Consider the following 26,869-nt stretch of genomic DNA (forward strand, 5'->3'; position numbering starts at 1 on the left):
TGAGGATCAAACCTAGTGCCCCACATGTGTTAGGCGAGCATTCTACTGCTAAGCCATATCCCCAGCCCCAGTAGAATGAATTTTGACATTATATATATAGTATAACTTATTCCTGTTAGGATCCCATTCTTGTGGTTGTACATGATGAGAAGTTACACTGGTTGTGTATTCATATATAAGGATAGGAAAGTTATGTCCAATTCATTCTACTGTCTTTCCTATTCTCATTCCACCTCCTTTCCCTTCATTCCCCTTTGTCTAATCAATGAACCTCTATTGCTCCCCTCGCCACCCCCCACTTGTTATGAGTTAGCATCCACATATCAGAGGGAACATTAAATCTTTGGTTTTTTGAGACTGGCTTATTTCACTTAGCATGATATTCTCCAGTTCCATCCATTTACCAGCAAACGCCATAATTCATTTTTCTTTATGGCTGAGTAATATTCCATTGTGTATTTATACCACATTTTCTTTATCCAGTCATCTGTTGAAGGACACCTGGGTTGGTTCCACAGCTTTGTTATTGTGAATTGAGTTGCTATAAACATTGAGGTGGCTAGGTCACAGTACTATGGTAATTTTAAGTCCTTTGGGTATCTACTGAGAAGTGGGATAACTGGGTCAAATGGTGGTTTCATTACAAGTTTTCTAAGGAATCTCCATACTGCTTTCCAGAGTGGTTTCACCAATTTTCAGTCCCACTAGCAATGTATGAGTGTACTCTTTTCCCCACATCCTCATATTTATTGTTACTCGTATTCTTAATAATTGCCATTCTGACTGGAGATGAAATCTCAGTGTAGTTTTAGTTTGCATTTCTCTAATTGCTAGAGATGTTGAACACTTCTTCATATATTTTTTGACCATTTGTATTTCTTCTTCTGGGACGTGCTTGTTCAATTCCTTTGCCAATTTATTGATTGGGTTATTTGGGGTGTTGGTGTTAAGTTTTTTGAGTTCTTCGTATATCTTGAAGATTAATGCTTTTTCTGAGGTGCAGATGGTAAAGATTTTCTCCCATTCTGCAGGTTATCTCTTCAGGTTCTTGATTATTTCCTTTGCTGTGAAGAAGCATTTTAGTTTGATACCATCCTCAGTTATTGATTCTTGATTTGACTTCTTGTACTTTAGGAGTCTTATTGAGGAAGTTGGTTGCTAAACTGACGTGATGGAGATTTGAGCCTACTTTTTCTTCTTGAAAAAAGAAGAAAAAGGGTCAGGGACTCTGGTCTAATTCCTAGGTCCTTGATCCACTTTGAGTTGAATTTTGTGCAGGGCGAGAGATAGGGGTTTAATTTCATTTTGCTGCATATGGATTTCCAGTTTTGCCAGCACCATTTGTTGAAGAGTCTATCTTTTCTCCAAGTATGTTAATTTGGAGGCTTTGTCTAATGTGAGATAACTGTATTTATGTGGGCTTGTCTCTGTGTCTTCTATTCTGTTCCATTGGTCTACATTTTTGTGCCAATACCATGCTGGTTTTTTGTTACTATAGCTCTGTAGTATAATTTAAGATCTGGCATTGTGATGCCTCCTGGATGCTGGAATCTTAACAAGTCATCCAAGGAACCACCTGAGGACAGTTATGACGAATCACACCCAAGACAGCAGAGGAAGCTGGTCCTCAGAAAGCAAGAGGAAGGAGACAAGTGTTCAGAGCAAAGCTACGAGGGCTTGCAACCTCCACAGTTGCTAGTTTTCATACTTCTGAGCCCTCACTATAGTTAAGAGGACTTAGAATGGAGTCAGATTCTTATTGTTTTAAAATACAGTGTATTAATAGGAACATTGAGGTATAGTGAGATCAGAAGATGACTGTCACTGAAAGATAGTTTGTTACTCACAGTTTCCAAGAACAGGAGACCACACAAGGCAGCATTAGGGTCAGCCATGAAGCAAAGGAACAGGGGAGCTGTAGGTAAGAGCCTTTACTGTGGATTCCATGGAAAGGAAACGGTGAGGCAGGATAAGTAGGCTTAGGATTGGCTTGATTCAAACAATTTCACCAGGCTTTGGGGCCTAAGGGATGTACCCAGTTGTGTGGAAACTGACCCTGGGGTCATTAGGGCAGGTGTCATGGGGCAGAGTATGAGAGTCTGATAAAGGAGAAGACTGGGTGTGTGCACTCTGGATTGGTTGGTTTGTATTTGGAACGCATGTCCTGGGGGTAGAACTCGTCCTAAAGGAGCAGAGAAGGGATGCGAAAGGCAGGAGGCCAACACGGGGTGACTCGGGGATGTTACTGAGCTGTCCAGCACATACATGTAGGGCAGATTTAAAGCACTGCATTTACAGAAACTAGAAACGGGTCAATGCATTTATATCCACGCAACTCTGAAATAGGTTCAGAACTTGTCCTAAATTGTAGGGCTGATTAGAAGCAACAGCAGGACTGAAAGCTAAGTTTCCTGTTAACGTGCTACACTGCTTCTAGTGTGTCCCCAACAAAACCTCCTGCCGATCCAGGCCTCGTTCTCTATGTAGAAAAATGTGGGCCAGGGGACCCAGCATCTGAAATAGCCAAAGCAAAAATACCCAAAAGGATTTCTTGATTTTCCTGGAAGGGAAAATGTTACCTCTGACAGCAAACCCCCTAAGCTACAGTACTGTTCCTTCAAACAATGACACAGAACTTGTACCTCGCCAGACATCAATGGCTAACTTTTCTTCTCACCTGTCACTTAGAAATGATTGACAATATCATGGTATGGATGTTCTTTGCAAAGATACATGGAGGGTTTCTGGGATGCTATTAAGAATGTGATCTGAGTGTGTCACTGTAGGGTCAACAGCCTGACCTCAGGATTGACAGGGAAGCCTCTCCTGAACATGCCTTTCACCTCGATTCCCCTGAACTCTACATTTCGTGTACTCAGACACATTCAGCTCCATGGCACACACTCTCATTCTTCCTTCATCTTACCAGACTTTACACAGTGCTTCTTCACTAAATGGGTAATATATTGTGTGTGTGTGTGTGTGTGTGTGTGTGTGTTGCTGGGGATTGAACCCAAGGCCTTGTGCATGCAAGGCAAGCACTCTACCAACTTAGCTATATCCCCAGCCCAGGCTTGTTTCTCCTTACAGATTACAAATTTCCTAGTGGCCAAAGTATTTCACATGTCTTTTCTTTCCATTCTCTGGAGGCTTTATGCCCCTTATAAAGTCCAGCCTGTAAAAGGAGCCATGAGCACAAACGAGCTACAGCAAAGCCCAAAACTAAATGAAGTAAAAAAGAACCCAATTATTGGGTATAATGATAAAGATCTAATAAAAAAATTAAATACTAAAATAATATAAATTAATAAATAAATAAACTGAGCTGCTTTATAGCTATATGGTCCTCAGCTGCAAGGTGATTCTTTGATTTTTAAAATGTTTGTACTTCTCATCTCAGAGCCTAATTAATTCATCCACTTATTCTTAGATAATGTAATATATGGCTGGTCTGAGATAAGGTATTATAAATACATGAATCATATGTAAATTAAATGCATGAAGATGTACTGACTACATCAAATTTATTTGCCTCATGAAATCTTAAAATGGGCCATCTGAAGAACTCACACACACATGCGCACATGATGATACTGGCTTCTGACGGATGATGGTACTGCCTGATTAGGTGCTGCCCCAGGAATAGACTGAGCAGCAGAATAAAATAAAGGATCCAGAAATAGACACAAACTCATAGTATTTACATGTCAATTTTAGCATTTTGTCTACACTAATTCGTTCAATTATTTATTCATCTAACAAATATTTATTGAATAAGTATTGTCAGGTACTGCTCTAGGTGTCCAAAAAAAAAAAGATGAAAATAATTTTGTCTTATTTCATGTACATCAGCCTAGTGAGGAAAGTACTGTTATTGTCACTTTATAGATGGAAAAACTGAGCCTGAGAGAGATAAATCTATTTTTCCAAATATACATAAATAGTAACAGAGGGATTCAGAGTTAAATATATCTACGCTCAAGGCTCAAGTACTTTTTACACACCCCTGCCCTCCAACACAGTAAACACCTGTAAGATATTAGCCTGAATTTCAAATCAAAAGTCAGATGAATTCGTCAGTGACTTTCCTTTCAAACTGTAAGAACTATCTACAGAAAATGTGTACCTTAGAAAGCTGCACATTTCTTGGTATTGTTCTTGGACTCTCTGTGCAAGCATGCAGTGAAAATCCTAAACAACAAAGTAAAAGATAATTAGTTTCTCTTTATACAGGACACACAAAACACACAACACACACACGTACACACACACACACATTCACAGAAAAAAAGCTTTTTAAAATAATTCACTATTTTCCCCTGATCAAGTCACATAACTTTTTAAAATTCTATACACTTCTGCTGGAATACAGATTTGCCAGAAAAAGACAGTTCAAATTTTATTTCATGAAATAAATTTCAATGGCAGTAATAGTGTTAATGTATTTTTATTTTCTCTTTAAAAATAGACAAAGTGCACAATCTTTTACATTAGCCTTAATTTCTTAAAAAAGAGGCTTTCTCTTAAGTTTTCTTTTTAAAAGTTTCTTTTTTCTTAATTTTGAACTACATAATGTTTGTATTATAAACTGATGACATTAACTGCCTCGGGTAAGCTTTTCTATTTAATAGAAAATGTTTTTCAATGATTTGAATAATACCACACAAAAATAAAATGACATGCACATGTATAAAATGATTTTTAAAGGCAAAGCTAATTTTACCATTTCCCCCAATATTAATAAAAACCAAATTTGTGCATTAAAGGCATAGAAAGTCAAAATGAATACACTGTATTGCATTTTCTACACACTGAGGCATGTAAATGCCAGAAAAAGACCAAAACACAAAACACAGAGAAAACAATACAAAAGAAAAAAAGGCAGGTTTTTTGGTTTTGTTTGTTTTTTTTTTAATCTGTTCAAACAGAAACTAAGGATTTTCCCTTGTTTCTTTCTAAACGCTTCCGTCTTGGTCATTGATGGTACTCATCACTGAGTCCTGTTTTCCAAACACATCCTAAGACTTCCTGGGTTTGGCTCCCCGTCAGCCAGGACAGGCTGGCTATTCTGTAGTCCCAGCAGCTTAAAATGACAATGTCTGTTTGTCACCCATGTTCATGTCCAGCATGGGTCAGCAATGGCTTTGCCTGCTCAATGAAGTGACCAGGGAACCTCTGCTGAGTGACTCTGTCATGACACACCCAGAGAGGCAGAGAAGGAGGAGAGCCGTGTGCTGACACTTGGAGCTTCTGCCCAGAGTGACACACCTCGCCTCCACTCACTTGCCACTGGCCAAAGCAAGTCATATGACGGAGCCTGACATCAACAAGGTGGGGATGAACAATTACGTCCCTGGGAGAGGTTCTATTTCTATTTATAAATAGAATCTTCCACAAGCTCTAAAACTACCCTTCCCTCTAGGACTCTAGTTTACGATACAGGCTCGTCTGCATCATCGTGTTCGGTCTTGATAACAACTCAGGGCTCTGCAATGTGCAGGAAGGATGGGGGTGAACAGCAACAACTGAGCACTGCAGAATATTCAAGAACTAACCCATAGTGTAACTGCTCCTGCTATTTCTGGTCTTCCATATCAGCCAGTAGATCTGATAGCACAGGGTAGAACAAAGCTAGACCAATTTTAGAAAAGAAACCATAGCTACTTCCAAATTGCTCTTACGTCCACCTGTTTCATCCACCCTAGTTTCTGCCTGTTGCATGCTTCCAATTCTCTGCACTCTCTAATATTCCCAGAAAATGGAGTGGGAAGATGATTGACAGAGAAGGCTGCAAGAAGGCATATGTGAGACATAAGGAAAGCAGTAGAGAAGCCTGGTCATCTGATCTGCGGGCGTGGAGCAATGTTACCAGACAGTTGTGTTTCTGAATAGTGAAGAGATATATAATGAGAACAGAAGATGCCTGTGCCTCATGAACTCTTGTCATAAATGCTAATTAATAATGGGATGTAACAAGTAATAGTGTGCATGAGTTCCAGCTTGAAGAAATTCAGGCAGGGATCTCAGGCCTGTTAGGGGCTTCAATCCACAATGCAGGGGCCCCAGGCAGCTGGCAGATCATTCCTTTCACAGCTGTCAATCCAGTTCTTTCCTTCTGCCACAACTTCAGGTACATTCACCTCTAGTCACCATAATCCAGTACCTTCTCATCTCAGAGTGAACAAGATGCGGACAGTAGCCACTTGTAGACTGTGTCCCTCCAGTACTTCCTAGGTTACCGCCACCATTTGGAGCTCCAGGCACTGTCCTGCACCCTGTGGCAACTGTAGTAACAGGTGTCTGTAAAGTTACAGTGGATGCCTTCCCTTTCTTCTCCAGGCAGTGGAGCGTAGTAGTTAAGCACATAAGTGCCACCATCAGACAAACCTGAAGCAAATCTTTCACTTGCCAGGTGAGTATCCTTCAGTGACTCTCTACTTCTTCAATGATTCATTCTTAAATGGAAGTGGTAATGGCAGTGCTCACTGCCCGGGGAGGGTTGAAGGGATGGGGTGGAGAAGCACTCATCAGCACATCTCAGTTATGCCTGCAGCCGTGGTCATCAAAATGACAGTGCGCTCCTGAGCTGTGCAGAAGACCATACCCCATTGGGCCTGGGTCCTCAGGGTACTGCTATAAAGTCCCCTCCCCATTTTATTAAGCCAAGAAAGTGGCTCCTGACTTTCTCCCCAACACTACAGAAGAGGGAAGCGGTTTGCCTATGCCCCAAGATCCCCAACCCTTTTCCTTTCCTTCTTCTCTTGTAAGCAAAAAACATAAGACTTGTATCCCACCCCCACCCCAGTACCTGTCATCCATGAACCTGGTACCAAAGTGCCTCAAGGGCTCACCATCCCCACGCCAGCCCTGCACTTTTGCCTGGTCCTTGCTCCTCCACAAGAGGCCCACTGTGCACTGGGCAAATTCACAGCCAATGGACCACCAAATATGTAATTATATGAATAAAAAAATAAACAAAATTAGCTTTAAGATGCCTTGAAAATCTTCTATTAAATTCAGACCGAAATCCAAGTCATCTCAACTCCCAAATTGGAAAGCTCCATTAAATCTGTTTCTTTCTCGTCGTTTTCTGCATGCTGCCCATTATACCTATTGAGCAAATGTAGAGCAAATTAATTTGTTTTTCATCTTTTGGCAGGTCTCAGAGTATTATAGGAAAATAAAAGTGTTTTATTGATTTCATGGTGAATCCGAAAGGCTTTCAGATCTATCCTCAAGTCAATGAATGCTCTAAGGGTATGGATCGTTAAAAATCAAATAAAATTAAAGATTGAAAAAAAATAAAGAAAAGGAATAGCTGTCATGTCACTGGAGTCCTCTGGAAAGCAAACTTTAGTGCTAAAGCTACCAATATATTGACAGTAGAGTGTAATGTGATGCTAATGGCCTCAGGGTAGAAAAGAGTTTGCAGTGTGGGGGGGCACTACACCTGGAACATGGTGGGTAAGAGGTGACTGCTGGCAACAGACACTAGTATGGCAATATGTAAATCAATGGATGTGTAACTGATGTGATTCTGCAATCTGTATATGGGGTAAAAATGGGAGCTCATAACCCACTTGAATCAAAGTGTGAAATATGATATATCAAGAACTATGTAATGTAAATCCTCTGAAATGGAAATGAGGACAACCACTCCATTCAAAATATCTTCAAAAAAAATAAAATACTTGGGAATCAACCTAACAAAAGAGGTGAAAGACTTATACAATGAAAACTACAGAACCCTAAAGAGAGAAATAGAAGAAGATCTTAGAAGATGGAAAAATATACCCTGTTCATGGATAGGCAGAACTAACATCATCAAAATGGCGATATTACCAAAAGTTCTCTATAGGTTTAATGCAATGCCAATCAAAATCCCAATGGCATTTCTTGTAGAAATAGAGAAAGCAATCATGAAATTCATATGGAAAAATAAAAGACCTAGAATAGCAAAAACAATGCTAAGCAGGAAGTGTGAATCAGGTGGTATAGCGATACCAGACTTTAAACTATACTACAGAGCAATAGTAACAAAAACAGCATGGTACTGGTACCAAAACAGGCGGGTGGACCAATGGTACAGAATAGAGGACACAGAAACCAATCCACAAAACTACAACTATCTTATATTTGATAAAGGGGCTAAAAGCATGCAATGGAGGAAGGATAGCATCTTCAACAAATGGTGCTGGGAAAACTGGAAATCCATATGCAACAAAATGAAACTGAACCCCTTTCTCTCGCCATGCACAAAAGTGAATTCAAAATGGATCAAGGAGCTTGATATCAAATCAGAGACGCGCCATCTGATAGAAGAAAAAGTTGGCTACGATCTACATACTGCGGGGTCGGGCTCCAAATTCCTCAATAGGACACCCATAGCACAAAAGTTAATAACTAAGAATCAACAAATGGACATACATCGAAACTAAAAGTTTTCTTCAGCAAAAGAAACAATAAGAGANCCCCCCCCCCCCGCCACACACACACACACACATGTGACCTTCACTCATGTAACTTCACAGTACCCATGGAAGAGGGAAAATATTTCCTCTGCCCTGGACTTTAGATTTACCATGAAATCTTTCTTGGCCAACAGGATGTGAGCAGCTGTGACAGAAGAACTGTGCTCAAATGCTCAAGTACACCCTCTGGTACTGTGCCAGTGCCTGTTAGTGACTGATCCCAAGAGAAGAATGAGAGACACTTGGAGAAAGTCCCCAAGCCAACCTGCTGCCTAAAGCAAAGCTGCCCAGTCCACACAGCCTAGATCAGTCACCACCCACCCTGCAACATGTGGGCAAACAGCTTCAAATGGCAGAGCAGGCCTGGCTGAAAGGCAGATCCAAGAAAAAGAATTTTGAGGAGCCAGAGATTTGGGGGTATCTTTTACTTGGGTGTTTGTGTAGCATGAGAAACACACAATGCAACACCATTTTGAGGTGCCTCAGTGACGATCAGAACAGTCTCTGGTTTCTGGGCTGCATGCCTGGTGTAGGCCCCCTAGGAACTGCCAGTGGTGCAGAGTGTGGTCAACAGCCTCTTGGGAGATGTCTGCCATGGGGGAGAAGGGGATTGGGAATCCACCTTTTCTTTGTTCTCTACAGTGCTCAGAAGATGTGGAGAAGGACCACAAGGGCTCCTTCAGCTCCCAGCAGAGATGCAAATGAGTTGACAGAAGGGCAGAAACAGGGACTGACTGGTCAGTGAGATGCCCTGCTCTCTGAGAGGTATCCATGATGGAGTAAAGCTCAACAGCACCAAAAGAAAGCATCTGTACCACGTCAGGGGAGGAGGCCCAGAAAGGCCCATTCCTTAAGGAGACTTCTGTCTTCTCTCAAAGGGGTAGGTGCTGGAATCTCAAGCTAGATCACAACCCTGTATTCTCAAAGTAGGTGTCTAGACTGTGGCTCTAGAATTTGTTGGAACAAGGGGAGAAGCCAAGTTTAAAAACTGAGGATTTGGCCTGGGCTGAATTTAATTTTAATAGCTTAAAATGATTGATTATGGGATTGGGTCAATTTCATGTTAAGGGGACTTCCAATCAGAAAAGAAAAAGAGTACAATTCAAATAAGCACAAATAAAAGCAACAAAATTAATTAATGAAAACATTTTGCATTCACATCTTTGTGTTTCAAGACTCTTAAACAAACCAGATCCACCTATTAGGCATTAAGGTGAAGACATCAAGTTGAGCAGGTGAGTCAGACTCAGATGAAGCCCTTGGTCATTCATGAGAATATTCAATTTGGGTATGTGAGTGTGGAGCTCAAAGGAAAGATGAGCAATGGGAGATGGATTTGGAAACAAGGTGGGACTAGGTGAGCCATCTAGGGAGATTTGCACAGATTAGGAGCATCCTAGGGCCTCCACACATAGACACAAAACATCCTTGGATGGAGTCAGCAAACAATAGTAAAAAGTGGACCATCAGATAAGAGAAAAAGAGGACAATGTTCTAGAAGCAATAGAAAAAAATGTTCCATGAAGAAGAGAAAGCACAACTGTGGTAGCATTTGTCTTTGGGAAGTCATTAGGTCATGAGGGTGGAACCCTCATAAGCAGGATTATCTCTTATAAGAAGAAACACAAGAGCTTGCTTCCTCTCTTTGGATTCTGCCATGGGAGGAAACAGCAAAAAAGACGCCATCTGCAAACCAGGAAACGGGTCCTCACCAGACACCAAATCACCTACTGCTTTGATCTGGGACTTTTTATCTAGAACTGTGAAAGATAAATGTTTGTTGTTCAAGTCACCCAGTTTGTGGTGGTTTGTTACAGTACAGAACAAATTAAGACACAACTGATGCAAAGACAGAGATGGCAAATACAAGAAGACTCTAAGAGTTATCATGGTTCTCAGCAATGCAGCAGTCACTGGTGACCTTGATGTGGCTGTCTCTTGGGAGCAGTGGGAGCAGAAGGGCAAGTGGATGAAACTGAGGAGAGGATTGAGAGGAGGGTGCAGAGATGACAGGCACCTGGTTCAGCAAGCATTGCTGTCAAGAGGAGCAGAGCACCAGAGGGTAGCTGGAGGGCCAGGGAGAGAAGAGATTTTACTCTGAATGCTGAAGGGAGGGATACAGGGGAGAGGGGGAGCCTGGCCAAAGAAGGGAAAGGGCAGTAGCAGGTAACACAGACACAGCCCCTGCTGCTAAGCACATCCATTCTAAGCATTTCACAGAAATCATTCCTCTGATGTTCACCATTCCTCTGTGAAAGAGGGAACATTAACTTGATGGGCACCCAAGACCCCGAGAAATCACATCATCTTCCCAAGATCACACACCCAAGAGGTGGCTAAACTGAGATTCGCCCTTGGGTAATTAGACTCCAAGACCTGAACACTTAGCCACCAAGAGAAACTATGGGTCTCCCAAGAGATGCAAGAGGATGGGACCCAGGGTACCAGGGAAGGCTTGGGGACACATCATCCAAGGGGAGATTATAATTGCAACCCAGAGTGGCCATGCCATGGGAGAGGGATCAAATGATGAGGGGCCCCGGCTTTATTATTTATCTTCTCTAAGCACCATAGAGGGCAAGTGCATGGATCAAAACAAGTGGGGAGAATTAGGAGAGAGGAAAAGAAGAGGAAGAGTTAACTAGGGAATGGGAAAGCTATCATACTAAGGAAATAAGCCATGAGGGATTGTGATGCACTGGTCATGAACGTGAAGAGAGGCTGGTTAATATGCTCCAGTGGTTTCTCCACATTATTCAGCTGCTTGGTTCAGAGCGTACACAGTTCTGAGAGAAGGAGGAAAGCATGGCAATACGGGTATGATTACAGCAATGACCATGGAACCTCAGCTGGATTTGAAGGGAACTGATGATAGACACAGAGAAGAGAGGGAGACAGACGTGTCCCCGAATTAAAGGTCCAAATGAATTTGAAGGACTGTTAGAATTGGAGGAACCGAGTAGGCAGGCAGGGAGCAAAGAAGATACTAGTTAAGAGGTAAATGCTTGAATAAATAATTTGGGGTAGTCCATTGGAAAGATCAGTGTTAAGACTGAGGGGAGCAGTGGGTAGGTGGACAGAACGAAGCCCCGGTCAAGGGGACCCGGCATTGGGTGCAAATTGCCAAGAGTGAAGTCGGTGAATGGTGACAGGAAGACAGTGAAGCAAGCTGTGGTCAGCACTGAATGTGAAGGAAGAAGGGGGCCACAGTGAGCAGCAAGGGAGAGGCAGAGGGGTGGGAAAGTCAGAAGGCATAATCCTCAAAGGAGCTGGGTATTTAAGGAAGACCCGTCAGCAGGAGTAGGGTGCTAGGGGACAATCACCTGCCCTCCAAGTGAGAAATAGTAATAACACTAATATTAGAACATCAGGGATAAACCGCCTCTACCACAGAGGGCTGCAGGGGAAGTGGTGTCCACAGGAAGTGCCCAGGTTTCAGGCAGGTCCAGCAGATGGCAATGGTGGTCAGAGTAGCAGCTGAGGCTAGTTAATGACACAGGGGACGTTGCTGTGACCGACCATTGAATTCCAAAGGGCCTGTGGGAAAGTTTAGGAGGTTGAAGAAGAGCAGAACATTGGGCCAGATGAATTGAAACAGAGAAAAGTAGCAGATGGCACAGGCACATGGGAGCCCTGGGGATGCGGCCTTCTGGTGGGAAGTGAGGCATGATGGGATAAGTTCTGAACCCTTGGTGGGGGTCCATTCAGGGTCCTGTGGACCTCAGAGTGTGGTGCCCAGGTAGGAAGCCTGGGTGCAAGGCTCTCCTTTTGATAGGCCATAAAGGCACAACCGGGAAGAAGAATTAGAAAGTTAATTCCTCACAGTTCTGTTTCTACTGCTCAACAAAAAATAACCAATCACTACCCAAGAAGTTAAGATGTTGGTTATTAGTGAGTATTCAATGGGTCTGGTTCTTGCTGTGAAGTGAAAAACGTTGGAAAATTCCAAGCATGGAACTTATGTTCTCAGCTATACTTGAACCATCAATAACTTGAATGAATCCAGAATTAAAATACACAAATGATTGACAGAACCTGCACAAACAAGAGCCTTCCTCAGAGTTCTTTCCTGCCATAACCACTGATTGGAGATATCAGAACAAAATGCAGGTTTGATTCTGCTGAAAACTGCAGTGTGATATTGGTGTTGTTCCATTGTTGTTTTTTAGTCATAATCTTTTTGTATATTGCTGTTTCTAATTATCATATTTCATAACCCAAATGCCCACGAATGGATGACTCCTCGATCATTGTGTAACTATTTTATAACATTCTATACAATAGTGTTTTAAAATGAGGTCTTATTTTTACCTCATTGAAAGGTGTGAGGTAACATAAACCAGGTGCGGAGGCACACCCCTGTAATCCCAGTGGTTTGGGAGGCTGAGACAGGAGGATCTCGAGTTCAAAGTCAACCTCAGCAACAGTGAGGCAATAAGCAACTCATTGAGACCCTGTCTCTTAATAAAATACAAAAAAAAAAAAAAGGGCTGGGGATGTGGCTCAGTGGTTGAGAGCCCCTGAGTTCAATCCCCGGTACCCCACCAAAAAAAGAAAGGTGTGAGTAATATTAAGTGAAGAAAGAGACAGCATACAAACATATGCAAAAAGAAGGCAGCGGAATAGATAGAAGATAATTTTTCTCAGGGGTTACTTCTTGAGGGTCAAACATGGAATGTTCTATTTTTAAGTTTCTGCAGTCTTTCTTTTCCTTTTTTCTATTTACAGTACTCAGTTGTAGTAGAGAGGAACAAGGGACAAAAATAGTTCTTATTTATCTCAGCCAACTGAGAATCTCAAAGCTTAATCAAAAGTCTTATTATTCCTTGGGTGAATCCTGTTTATCCTTTAAGCTGTCGGAAAACCCACTGTTACACTGGCAACAAACAGTTCCTGTTTTCCAAGTAAAACTGTATCAGCAACAGGATGTCCTGTGTCCAACCTAGATTGTGGTCTGCAGAACCGGTGACCCAGTGAGCCCTGTCAGTCAGTGTGAGCTGGTCATCAAAAGGGCTCACTTTTGACTAAAGAAGGAGAAGCATTTCTGTCCCGGGGTACACAGGAGAGAGGGACAAGGGGATGAGTGGACGGGATGGGATGAGATGGAATCTGCGCCCTTCACAGTCTAAGGCCCTGGTTTTGAATCATGATGGAGAGAACAGTGAACCATGAAACTGAAGGGCATGAAGAAGAAGCCGACCCACCCCTTCCCACAACAGATCAAAAGACCGCAGTGTGGACCTGGCCCTGCCCAGGGGCATTCTCAGGGCAACCAAAGCAGCTTAGTGAAAAGGCAAGAGCAGAAAATGTTGAGTGGAAAGTTCCTGAACACAAGTAAATGCCACCTCGGGGATTCCTGGAACGAGGAGGGAGATTTCAGAGAGAATATAAAGTGGTGGCCAAGAGCTTCCAGGGTCTGGGCATCGATCTCCCATCCTGAGGGAGGCTGTGAGGGGCTCCTTCTCTAATTATGTATTTCTTATTTCCATATTTATGGCCCCTTGGAAAGCACGGTTTACTGTATCTACAGGACTGTTGCCTTAGTTATTTTGTGTTGTTATCATAGAACACCTGACTCTGGGTGATTTATGAAAAGAAATTTATTTCTCATAGTTCTAGAGGCTGGGATGTTCAGGATCAAGGGCTGCACCTGGGAGGGCTTTTGGGTGAAAACTCAGGTGTCTCTTCCTCTTTCTAAAAGCCATTTATCCCATCATAGGGACTGTGTTAGACAGGTTTTTTTTTTTTTTTCTGCTGTGACTAAAAGATCTGACCAGAAAAGTTTTAAAGGAGGAAAAGTTTATTTGAGGGCTCACGGATTCAGAGGTCTTAGTTCATAGAAGGCCAGCTCGACTTCTTGGAGCTCCAGGTGAGGCACAACATCATGGCGGAAGAGTGTGGCAGAGGGAGCAGCTCTCATGGTGATGAGGAAGCAGAGAGAGACTCCACTGGCCAGATACAAATATATACCCCATAGCCATGCCCTAATTCCCACCTCCTCCAGCTATACCCTACCACTTCAGTTACCACTCAGTTAATCCTTGTCACAGGATGAATGCACTGATTGGGTTAAGACAATCACAACCCAATCATTTCTCCTCTGGAACTTCTCGAATTGTCTCACATATGAGCTTTTGGGGGACACCTCACATCCAAACCAAAACAGGGACCCACTCTCATGACCTCATCTAACTTTAATCATGTCCCAAACATTCCCAGTACCATGAATTTGAGGACAAGTTTCCAACACAGGAGCTTTTGGGGAGACACATTCAAGCCAAAGCAACTATACATGAGGTTGTAACTTCTCTAACCTATTGCTAAACTCAAATTACTCTGTGCTAATATCATAAAAAAAATCATGGAATCTTCACTTTACATTTGAGTTTTGACCAGATTTTATATGACACATCTTCACTTGACATTGCAAGGAAATCTGTCCTCCCAGGCACTTAATCAACCACTAATCACATAAGAGGATTCATTTTCAAAGAACAGACCCATGAAGAGAATCCTTGAACATTTGCTTGATTTCAAGTTAAATGGCTGATTATTCCTAAATAAGAATGGCGGGGTCTTTAAAAAGTGGAGGCTCAATGACATTTGCCATATGTCTCCGTACAGGTACCAGACTGTACTTTAGCAACATGAAGTCTTTAATTTAAGAATGTGCCATAGACTCTATTGGAAAGGACATGAATAATGGAAACTGGAGCCTGCAAAATGGCAAGCTGGCTCGACCTCTTGGAGCATCATTCATTAGATCCAGCTCCAAAAGCTAGAACTTGTTAAAAATGCATGTAGAATTTCTTTTTAAGCATTAACACACCACTATTTTAAATGTTGATTCTGACTGAGAATTCTTCTCTGCAGGTGCTTTTTACCCCCATAACCTTAGCAAGCTGCCAGAACCTCTAGAGACTAAACAAATTGCTAACTTAAAAATTCATTATAGTAGCTATTCCTTTTCCAATACATAAAATGTACTTTATAATATTTGTTCTTCTGAGTCCCAAGAATTTAATCTTCAAGGCCCCGCGTGCGCACATGCTGCCCTCTCTGATCCATGATTAATTTACTAGATTGGCTTTTTTTAAAACACACACACACACACACACACATCACACCCAAAAGTCCTAAAATGAGAAGTGAAAATACCACTAGTCAGCACATTAATTTCCCTTAAATAAGCAATATCAACAGGGATGACAAAGGTAATGTCAATGCACTAGATTCTTAGGAAGGAAGGGAGAAGCATTAAACTCTATGGTTTGCAGTTAGCAACAGAGGGTGCACGGAGGCACTGTTAGAAGTCCAGGAATAAAAGAAATGTGATTTTGTGCACTTATGCAAATAACATAAAATTATCAAGGATACAATGCAAAAGTGTGGTATGTAAGCACTACTTTGAAAATATAGGAACTAGACATCTGGGCAAGGTCCCTGGCTTAGAACAGTTAAAACAGGTGACTGATTGACTTACTCCATTTCAAAATCTCATATAAAAGGGCAGAGGAACTCAAGGCATTCAGAATTCCAATAGACCTAGTCAAACTTCTGCTCCCTAGAATGGCCACATGGACCAAAGAAGGAAACCAACATCTAGAACCAGGGAAACAGAGCCAGCCAAAGAGCAAAGGGACACCAGAGAACGTGATAAAAGAGAGAAAATGGAGGTAATTGATACTAGTTTATTTTAAACCCATGGGTTCTAGCTCATGATTAAGAATCTGACTTTCTTTCTCTGATTGCTTAGGGTTTCAATTCCTAACTGAATTTAGTTCAAAGAACTTGTCTAAAATTTAGTTCATGGGGAAATATAGTAGAAATGAATTAAATAGATGAAAGAATTGGAAGATCTAACCAAAGAAAGACTCATGGATTATATATATCTAATGTTTCAGTTCTAAAGAAATATGGCATTGTGTGTGTGTGTGTGTGTGTGTGTGTGTGTGTGTATCTGTCTGTCTGTCTGTCTATACTGAACCCTGCGCCTCCTGCATGCAGGGCAAGCACTCTACCACTTTAATCCCAGCCCCCTAGGCAAGTGCTTTACCACTGAAATACATTCCCAACCCCTAGCATTTTTTGAATAGATAGATACGTACAAGCAAAGAGAAGAATTTCATTTTGACATGGGTACAAAAAAGTCCTAATTTGGCAAAAAATCACAACCCATTAGGGGTTAAATAAAAAACACACAATCACTTTAAAGAGATGGTATGATCTTAACTTATGATGGTAACTTAACCTTGATGATATTAGTATATCACTATAGACTGAGTCACTCAGAAGAGTAATCAGCCCAACATGGGAAACAAGGATCAGAAAGCATTAGCAGTGAGTTCCCAGCACTGGCAGGATATGGGATCTGTAGATACCATAGGTTTTCTCTGGAGGTGCTCTTAACTGCAGGGTGTAGATTTATACCAGGTGTCCCCATGGCCTAGATAAAAGATCCCTTGGAACCATTTACCTGACTTTACTTCAATCCCATCTTCACTTAGCAACTCTTCTGACTGTTAATTCAGTCTCTCAGGCACCCTGATACTGGAAGGATTCATTAGATGATAAAAACGAATGTCTTAGTGACTGGAAGAAGACATTCCCCCATCGAAATTAATAAATCAATAATCAGATTTATGCACCATTCTCTTATAAGTTAATAGGAGCTTGTCCTCTCCTTTTGTCTCAGGAGGCATCCTGTGAGGCACTGGCACAGAAACTTCTAGAACTGCAAGTCTAAAATCAAGCCCAGATGATAGGAATTCTACCACCCAGTGAGTCAGCTTGGCAGCCAGCCAGACAGCTCCCTCAAGTGTTCCGACCCCTTCAAGTTACAGAAAAAAAAGAATCATGTAAGAACAATGATTCACTTAATGTCTTATGAATTTACCACCAGAAGATTATGTGAGTTGGAAAGCAATTCTATAAATCAAAAGTCAATATTGAATTAATTTGATTGTGCAAGAAAAGACATCATATTTATTTTGCTTGTTGTGGACTCCAACTCAGTGTCTGGTACATTTTAAGAACTCAAGAAATACTTTTTAAGTAAATAAAATTTGAAGAAAGAAGATAAAAAGAAAGAATCCAGTGTCTTTCTAGAAGATTAAGCTACTGATGAGATGGGATGACTTTTTTTTTGCAAGATTATAATGTTAAGTGGTTTCCATTCTTTGGAGAAGCTGTACATAAAATTTTGGGGAGAACAGAGAGAACTATCTTACTTGTGATGTAATTGGACTATTGATAATAGTACAAAGCTATAAAGATATTAGTTGTCCCTACTTGTATCAGTCAACTTTCTGCTACTACAACAAAATGCCTGAGATAGTCAACTTATAAAGAGAAAAGGTTTATTGGCTCACAGTTTTGGAGGTTTTAGTCCATGGTTGCCATCCCCATTCCTTTTGGGCCTGTGGTGAGGCAGCAAATCATGGTGGGAAGCATGTTGAGGGGCAAAATTCCTCACTTCCTATTCAAGATGTGAAAAATTGGAAAAGGAAAGAGCTGGGGTTACACAATCTCCTTCAAGGACATGTCCCCCCTGTGACAGAAAGACTTTCCTCTAGGCTTCACCTCTTAAAGTTTCCCTCACCTCCCAATGGCACCAAGCTGGGGGCTAAGCTCTTAGCTCATGGACCTTTGGGGAACATTCCAGATCCAAACTGTAGCACTGCTTTAATATAAACATAAACTAAGATGATCTTATCCCACCTGTAATGGTTAATTTGAATTGTCAACTTGATTAAGAGATGCTGATGATTAAGAGGTGTGTCCATGAGGGTGTATCTAGGAATGATTGGCATGTGGGACAGCCAACTGAAATGGAGACCCTCCCTAAGCATGGGCAGCACCATCCAATAGGATGATGGCTTGGATGATAAAAGTCGGAATAAGGAAGCAGCAGCAGATGCAGCTCGGTTCTTCTGGTACTGGTTCTTGATTGCCGCTGTGATCATCTGAGGATATTGGACTCTTGCTTCTTCACTCTTCCTCAGTGGACTCTGACAGTGATTCTCGAGGGAGTTTCTGGAAGCCTTCAGTCTCTTGTTCTGGGGCTTCAGCCTCTTGGACTCTGCAGCTACTGGTGCCTCCAGCTCTCCAGCCTGCAGATGGCCATTGTGGACTATACAGCTTCTGGTCACATAAGCCAAGCTAATAAATCCCCTTTTTATGATTATACTTCCTGTCAATTCTGTTCCTCCAGAGAACCCTAATACACTACCTGAAGAAACAAACACCTGAAAGTCCACAGTATTTGTCTATCATATGATTCAGGTACACATCATCTTCAGAACCAGGCTTCCACAACATATATGAGGGAGAGAAAGTGAGAATAATAACCTCTAAGAAGACAATACACTGCTACCTCCATATTGTCCTCACATTATCTGAGGGAACAGAATAATAGCCTGTCACAGATAAGTCAGGACCCTCAAATGTTTACCATGGAGTCTCATCAAGCCTTTCACACTTTCCAGGGACACTGCTGTGACATCTTTGGTTTGCTGAAATATTATGAGCTCCCTCACATCTAGCAGTTCCAAAGTTGTCATGGGTCAGAGTTCAAAGTCCAAGAAAAAGACCTGCTAAAACCTAGAGAGGACAGGTGCCGAGTGAAATAATCCAGTCACGAGAGGGCAGACACTGCATGGGCGTGAGTCCCCTTACCGAGGGATCTCCAGGAGTTAGATGTAGAGACAGGGGTTACAAGGGCTGGGGGAGGGGGGAAATGGGACATTACTTAAAAGGTACAGAGTGTCATCCTGGGATGAACGACGGTGGTGAGGGATGCACACCAATGTGAATGTACTTAATATCACTGAACTGTACACTTAAAACATGGTTAAAGCCTGGGGGTATAGTATCCTGGCATGTATGAGGCACTGGATTTAATCCCCAGCTCCACCAAAAAAAGGTTAAAATCACCAGTTTTATGTTATGTATTTTGCCACAATTAAAAAAAAAAAAAGAAAGAAAGAAATCTAGTGAGGAGCTAGTCCCTGGACTCTGTAGCCACAAGGGGAATGGGATGGCCTGCGACCCAGGCCAGCGATCTCTCCCACTCGTGTGGCTGTAATCTAAATGTTCTGAGCAGTGAGCTTCATCATGACCCTTGAGTACATGCAGAATGTCCCTCCCTTCCTGGGAGTAACCGATTCTAAGAATTCAAGCGTCCACTGCTAATAGCCATGTCGTCATCCACTGAGGTGGGCCATGTGCCAGCATTGATCCCTTTATGTAAGCTATTTCTTTGGAATGAAGTCCCAGTCCCTTGTGCTGTGCCCTGGCTTCACTCTCCTGCCTCCTCCTTCTCGGGCTGTGTGCTCGACCCCCTGCATTTCTCCAGAATGCACCAGTCTTTTCCCCTGCAGTTACACACACACACACACACAGCCAACTCTGGAGCATCCAGCAAGCTTCAGCTAGACACTCCACCTTCCTCTGATAAGCATCCCTAAACACAGCCTAAACCAATGTTTCTCAAATGTTTCTTCTTGGCACCATATTTGAATCACCTGGGGGCTTTAAAATTCTGATTTAGCTGTGATGAGACCAAGACATTGGTTTTATTCGACAACAGTCAAGGCAGAGATCCACGGACCTAAACTGTTACTTACTTTTACCCTTGAGCGCCTAAAGCCCTTTAAATTTCTCACTATCTTAGTCTGCATATTATTTTATTATAATTGCTTGTTAGCTTGCCTCTGCCCTTTGAAGTTCAAGTTTATTACCATCTCCAAAAGGCCTGGAACGGTGCCTGGCACATGGTAAAGTTTCAACAACCACCTTGAGTTGCATTCTTGAATTAATTCTGTCGCCACTGTGTTTAAAAGACATTATCTTCCCCATTTGCAGGTGAGCCAACTGAGGCTCAGAGAGGCTGTCATTTTATTCAAAGTCACACAGCAAGTAAGTAGCAGTGTCAGGATTAGAATTTATTTCTCTCTGGTCGTTAGTCATAATGCTGTACTGCTTTTGGACTTCTGGAGTAAATCAACTGTATCAAATGAGTCATTCCTACTGAACGAGTCTGAAATAAGGCAAGAGTGGAAACTGTAAGTGTGCTGAGAACAAATGGGTAATACACCTCCAAAGATCAATTTCCTAAGAACTTCTAGGAGACAAGTGTTTGTACAATCTGGACCTCGAATGGATAATCAGCCACATGCTGCTAAAGAGTTTAATCTCTAATCTCACAGGGCCTTTTATTTCTCAGTGCTCAGAACTCTTTTTTAGGGCTTAAGATCTAATCAAACCTAAAATGGTATTGATGGATCAAGTTTCTGAGCAAACAAGGGGCAGAACAAACATAGAAAGAGAAAAAGGTGACCTTGTAATGTCCCCTGTAATTTTCTTAGGCGACCATAGCAGTACTGGTGACAGCCATCCAACAATTTTGGGTACAACCTGTGATGCAGATGTTCCAAATGCAAAATGAGTCCTCCAGTTCCCTGTGGCTACCCACTCTTTGCCACAGTACTCATCCCCTTCCCCCCCACACACAACCAAGGGAAGACTCAGCAGAGACCACTCCACTGCAGGGCCGAGCACAGCACCTACCAGCATGAAAACTGAAGTGAGGTGTGCTCATGTCCTGGGACAAACCTCTGTACTGCTTTGGAGAGAGCGTGGCTGCCCAGTGCCAGGTGGCGTGGGAGCTCCACCTGCCTTCTTCTCAGTACCCAGCCCAACTTTACTATGGAAAAATGTTGAGCATAAATCTAGTAAGAAAACACTGTCGCCTGTGCTTGAGCCAGGCGGTAAGCACAGACGTTGAGTCAGGCACAAAGTGAGGTTTGGCAAGGGTTCTGGGGCCAAACTGCAGGATAAGCCACTAGACAGTGAGTCTTGGCACAAATGATGCAAGAGCCCTTTTCATTATCCTGGGAACCAGGAAGTTTCACAACCATCTCTCCAGGCTCACCTAGTCAGGTCCTTGGCGTGAGTCCTAGTTCCAAGGTTTATTCGTCTGGGAACCTTGGATAACTTGCTTAATATCCCTTAGCTTCCCCCGCTTAATTATTGAAAGAGTGGGGAAAGTAGCCCATGGGATATTGTAAGAATTAAATGAGATAATGCAAGCAAAATCCTTAGCACACCTCAGTTTTTACTTTAGAGTGCTCAATAAGTCATAGTGTGCGATACTGTCACCCCGCTCTCACTCCCAGGATCTCCTGATGGGCTCTCACCCAGCAGCCAGTGGCCTGGGTTCCCACAGGGTCTCATGACCACTGCCACTTCACCTCATCTTCACCTCGAATATTCTAACCACCTTCATGCAGCCGAGTGAGTTGGATAATTGGAACAGCCCTGAAGTCAGGGGACGGTGAGGCCACTCAGGCCTGAAGTGGTCCGAAAAGATTTGTTAGTGCAGGTGGCAGAACTTTTAAAGTCAATAATTTCATTTATTTATATCTTACCCCATCCCAACTATTTGCAGGATTTATTTAAAATGCACATAATACAAGGGTGAAAATGAATAGGTGAGGAGGTCAGAGGGAGGGGAGAAATATAGATAGGGAAAGAGAAAGGGCTGGCCGTGTTATTTTACCAAATCACGTCCCAGGCAATGTGGAGTTAGATATGCATAAATCTAGTTATAAATGTCCCGTTGCCAAGGCAAAGAAGGTACGTCATTCAGTTTCAAAATTCATATATACCAATATATGTCATATACCAGGCACTGTTCTAAGCATTTTATCTGTATTAACTAATTTAATGGGCACTGTTAACCCCTCAGTCCACTATTACCATTGTCTCTCTTTACACAGAAAAGAAAATGAAGCTCTTGAAGGCTTAAGTAAGTGGCCACATGCTCACGGAGGCAGCACTGAAATTTGAACTCTGGTCACCTGAGTTTACAGCCCTTGCTCTTCAGCACCAAGCAAAACGGTTTTGATAGTCAACGTAGCACAGACAACAACAAACCAGCAATGCAGAGGAAGCATCTCCTGACATGAGATCGGAGTCCTCATAAGACAAAACAGTCTGACAAACTACACCATTTCCAGATTGGGGGATTTCCCAGATAGGTTGAAATTTTTTTTTTAATCATAGAAGTAGAGGAATTTATCTAGAGCTAGAAACCACTTTTTGGTTTGTGTGTACCAAGAAAGAACATTAAAACAACAACTACCAGGGATGGTCAGTATCATTTTATTTTTAAAAATATGGCCTTATGTACCAAAAAATAAAAATAAAAAGGACATCATCTAAAAAGTTCCTCTGAACAAAATAGAAAAATGCTGCCCCTGTGTTAGCCTCAGGAAAACATATAACGTTCCTAACATCTAAAAGATTCTCCTTTAAAAAAAATGTGAATAAATTCAGCTTTGCAAAAATAATGGACACTGTCCATACTGTTCTCATTCTGTCCCTGGAGCAGAATGAAATTGAAGCAGACCAGTCAGAGAATGTGGTGTGTGAACTAATCCTTGAGACCACTCCTGACCTCTCCCTGGAGTCACTCTGGGACTCAGAACACCTAGTACCTATGAGCAGAACTGAGACATTTGGTCTCTTCCTCCTGGCTGGAAGTTCTCAAAATCCGTCTCTTCAGACCCAGATGATGTGATCAGATCAGAGAACTCAGGAGGTTTGTGAAGAGGCGCCTGAGCCGAAGCCCAAGGGTCATGATCTTCACCAAGACATGCACAGTGCTCCCAGGCGTGAGCACATCACGGCTGAGATACACCACAGGGATGCTTGTGACTCTATAATCAGAGTCCTGAATGAAATGAACCCTTTAAAAAGAACATGACAGGCTTACAGATTGATGCCAGGAATGTTCTTATGTTTTCCTGATGGTAACGCATGGGTAGCATTTTTCTATTTTGTTTGTTAAGGAATTTGAGTTTTGTATAAATGTATATTGAAACCTGCTGGACACGTTCAGAAGCCAAAATAAGCAACCCTTCCTCTTCACGGTGTTGTATTTACAATACCTAGTGTTCCTGTATTTCCATTAGAATGCAATTATCCTGCTTGGGAAAAATAAATAAATAAAGGTCACTGGGTTAATGGAACTCACCTTTCTTTCTTAGTCCATAAATAATAAATCAAATATGATTTAAAATGAAAACCACATCCTATATATCATTGTACTCCTGATGCTTTTTTTTTTTTCATAGAAATGTTGACTCTGTGGCACTTACTGTGACCATAATAGCTGCAGCCCATCAGGTTCCTGTAGCACCGGCTCAGTAAAGAAGAGCACAGCATGTTATCTATTAAGTTGATATTCATCGATGCTAAAGTGTTCAAGAAATTTCTCATGACATTTTCAAATTAGATTACTGCATATTCTACTCCAAATTCAAGGAGCATATCACAGAATGATTAATGCACAGAAAAATCTCATGAACTTCATCTGATAAGTATTGACAAAGGTATCCATTTAAAAAATTCTAATCAAATGCAGACTTAAACACGTTCCTTTGCTTCCAGAATGGCTCACCAACAGTGCCTCTGAGAGACAGTAGATGGTTCTTAGGACCATAGGACTAATAATAAATATCTCTAGGCAAGATTTTGATGCTACCAGTTTCTCTAATGAAAGAACAAATAATTTCCTAACATCTACATAGCTGAACAGCATCCTCCCTAATCAATTAGTTCACTTCAACATTCCCAAGGGATCGATTAAGCCATTTCTCCACTCCCTGGCACATCAAGATTTATAAGGCAGGGTGGGAATGCATGGCCTAAATAGCTTCAGAAAACCATTTGTCTTGAGTAATAATAATAAAACCAAAAAAATAAAAAAAAATAAAAGACAGCTTACAGTACCTGTTGTTAGATCACCATTAACCTCAAACTAAGGTTGTGTGTCTTCTGAGATTTACCTAATAAATATTTCTAAATAAAAAGGGGATGATAGTGCACCCCTGAGCCTATTATAAAAACTGTTAAACACTTCTAATCACTCCCCCAAAACGATGAAAATTTAGAACTTTGCTTTCCACTCGATACAGTAACACAACACACTGTGATGGCCAAACACCAGATGCGCACACGGCTCTTGCTCAATTATTAAGAGTCTCAGCAGGGGCTGGGGTTATGGCTCAGTGGTAGAGTGCTTGCCTAGCATGTGTGAGGCACTGGGTTTGAGTCACATATAAATAGTTAAAATAAAGGTCCGTTGACAACTAGAAAAGACTAAATTACAAACAAAGTAACAAGCCAGCAAACTGTCTTGTTCCTAAACAATACAGCATTTATACTCACGTGACAATTTTATTAGAAGGACATATTTGCCATCAACAGCAAGAACTTATTTGTTCTCATGATAATCAAGAACAGCAACAGTTACTACCACTTACCATTTTGTTCTTCCAGGTACAGATCTAACAGATTTAATTTAATCCTTCGAAATGCCTTATGGTATGTGATAAGACCTAACATTATTTATTCCATAGGCATAATTTTCATTAGTATTCATTCTCAATGTGAATATTTTTAGCTTTGAAAGATATCTGGGATTCCTTAAAACATCAGCTGTTTAATGTGCATCATCAGATACTCACTTCTTTACTTACCACCAGAAGTTCTACATTTGTTTCACATACAACTGAAGTAGGTCGATTGGCATTTGTTAAGAGGCAGATTTCCTGAAAAACAAAAACAAATGCACCTCTTTAAAGTTATTTCAGCTCTGACATTAATCTTACACTGGAAGTCTGGGAAACTATAAAATTACAATGGTGTATCATTTTAAATAAATAATTTTAATGTTTACATTGATACAGAATAATGGTACATATTTTGGAGGTACAGCATGATATCTTTTTTAAAATATTTTTTATTATAGATGGACACAATATCTTTATTTTGTTTATTTATTTTTATGTGGTGCTGGGGATTGAACCCAGTGCCTCACATGTGAGGCAAGCTCTCCACCACCGAGCTATAACCCCAGCCTAATGATATTGATACATATAGACAATGTTTGATGATGAAGTCTGGTCTGTGGCATATGGATAACCTTAAATATTTATCATTTCTTTGTGGTGGGAACATTCAAAATCCTGTCTTCTAGTGATTGTTGACTACAGTCACCCTACTGTGCTATAGAACACTAGAACTTAAAAGAAAATCTTGAGCTTACAGATTAAATGAATAAGGACTAGTGTGGTCCATGCTTTCATATAACCCACAGTCCCAGCAGCATTCGTTCGTGCAAAGTTTTCTATGAAAACAGAACCCCAGGTGGAGACTTCTCTACTCTGAAACACTTCATGTGTCAAAACAGAATCATGATCTACAAACATACGTAATACTGTGTCCTACCTCCATTTAACACTTTATTACTGAGGAAAAGGGGTGCTTGGTTCTGAAGATAGCAAGCTTGAGGTAGATAAACTGATATAGATCCATGACACTAATGGGCAGGGGACAGGGAGACATTAGTGTGAACATTTACAAAACTGTAACACTTCTTTATGATTATAAAATTGAAAAGGTTGTGGCAATAAAGAACAAAAGTGTGCATATCACAGCATGACTTTAATATTAAATTTGCGTTGGGGTTTCGAGGACAGCCTCAGCAATTTAGCGAGGCCCTAAGCAATTTAGTGAGAACCTGTCTCAAAATAAAAAGGGCTGGGGATGTAGCTCAGTAGCAAAGTTCCCCTGGGTTCAATTCCCAGTACCAAAGGGAAGAAGGAGGAGGAGAGAGACCACAATATTTTAAAAAATTAAATTTGAGAAACATCACATAATATCCAAGATTCTTTCCTTTAGTTGAAAAACAATGGCTTGGTTTGATCTGCACAGAGTCAGGGCAGCACAGTGGACTCACTAGGATTAAAATCATTACAAAAAATGCAGGAGGAGGCTTCTGCAGCCCGCATCCTTCTCGGTATCCCCACATCCAGTGCCTTGGTCTGGGGGCTCCTGATCAGTCTCCCAACTCCAATTCCATTTTGTCTTCTCCCTGTTAATACAGTCCCCACATCACCACTAGTCATTCATCTTAATGAAAATCCAATCCATCTCCTCCCTACTAAAAAAAAAAAAAAAAACCCCAACCAGTTTCACTGCCTGGAGAATCAAGTCCAGACTCTTTATCACTGTTTCTGATACTATATCTCACCTCAGTTGACATTTCTGAAATCAACCCAGCAAATATTCCCACTTCGCAAGATCTCTATACTTAGGGACTTCAGGGATCTCCAAATCCAATCTGGCCTTGACTAAATGTAGAAATGAAGTAAGTTTGATTTCTACACACAAGCTGCTTTCTTAACCTAAATCTTATCCCTTTTACATAAAATCTTTTGCAAGCATAGAATTTCTTCAAAGAACCAAAAAGAACTCTTTGAGAGTTGGGGCTGTAGCTCAGTGGCAGAGCACTTTTCTAGCATGTGTGGGCACTGGGTTTGATCTTT

The 26,869-nt window shown here is 41.5% G+C and overlaps 1 protein-coding gene across 4 annotated transcripts in view; it reads right to left on the reverse strand.

Moving 5' to 3' along the window:
* Nucleotides 1–26,869, reverse strand: part of LOC125610974 (cyclic nucleotide-binding domain-containing protein 2-like) — a 95,108-nt gene that overhangs the window by 50,705 nt on the left and 17,534 nt on the right. For 3 of the 4 annotated variants that reach the window (XR_007341086.1, XM_048784510.1, XM_048784512.1), the window contains exons 6-7: nt 25,007–25,090; nt 4,127–4,191 (exon numbers count right to left, since the gene is read on the reverse strand). Coding sequence is in view for 3 of the 4 variants with exons in the window: in XM_048784510.1 (XP_048640467.1) it covers nt 4,127–4,191; nt 25,007–25,090 (149 nt within the window). In the remaining variant the exon portion in view is untranslated. The remainder of the gene's footprint in view (nt 1–4,126; nt 4,192–25,006; nt 25,091–26,869) is intronic. The other variant, XM_048784511.1, reaches the window with a different exon arrangement.

This window comes from Marmota marmota, unplaced genomic scaffold (assembly GCF_001458135.2).
Source record: "Marmota marmota marmota unplaced genomic scaffold, marMar, whole genome shotgun sequence".
In the NCBI taxonomy this organism is placed as follows: domain Eukaryota; kingdom Metazoa; phylum Chordata; class Mammalia; order Rodentia; family Sciuridae; genus Marmota; species Marmota marmota.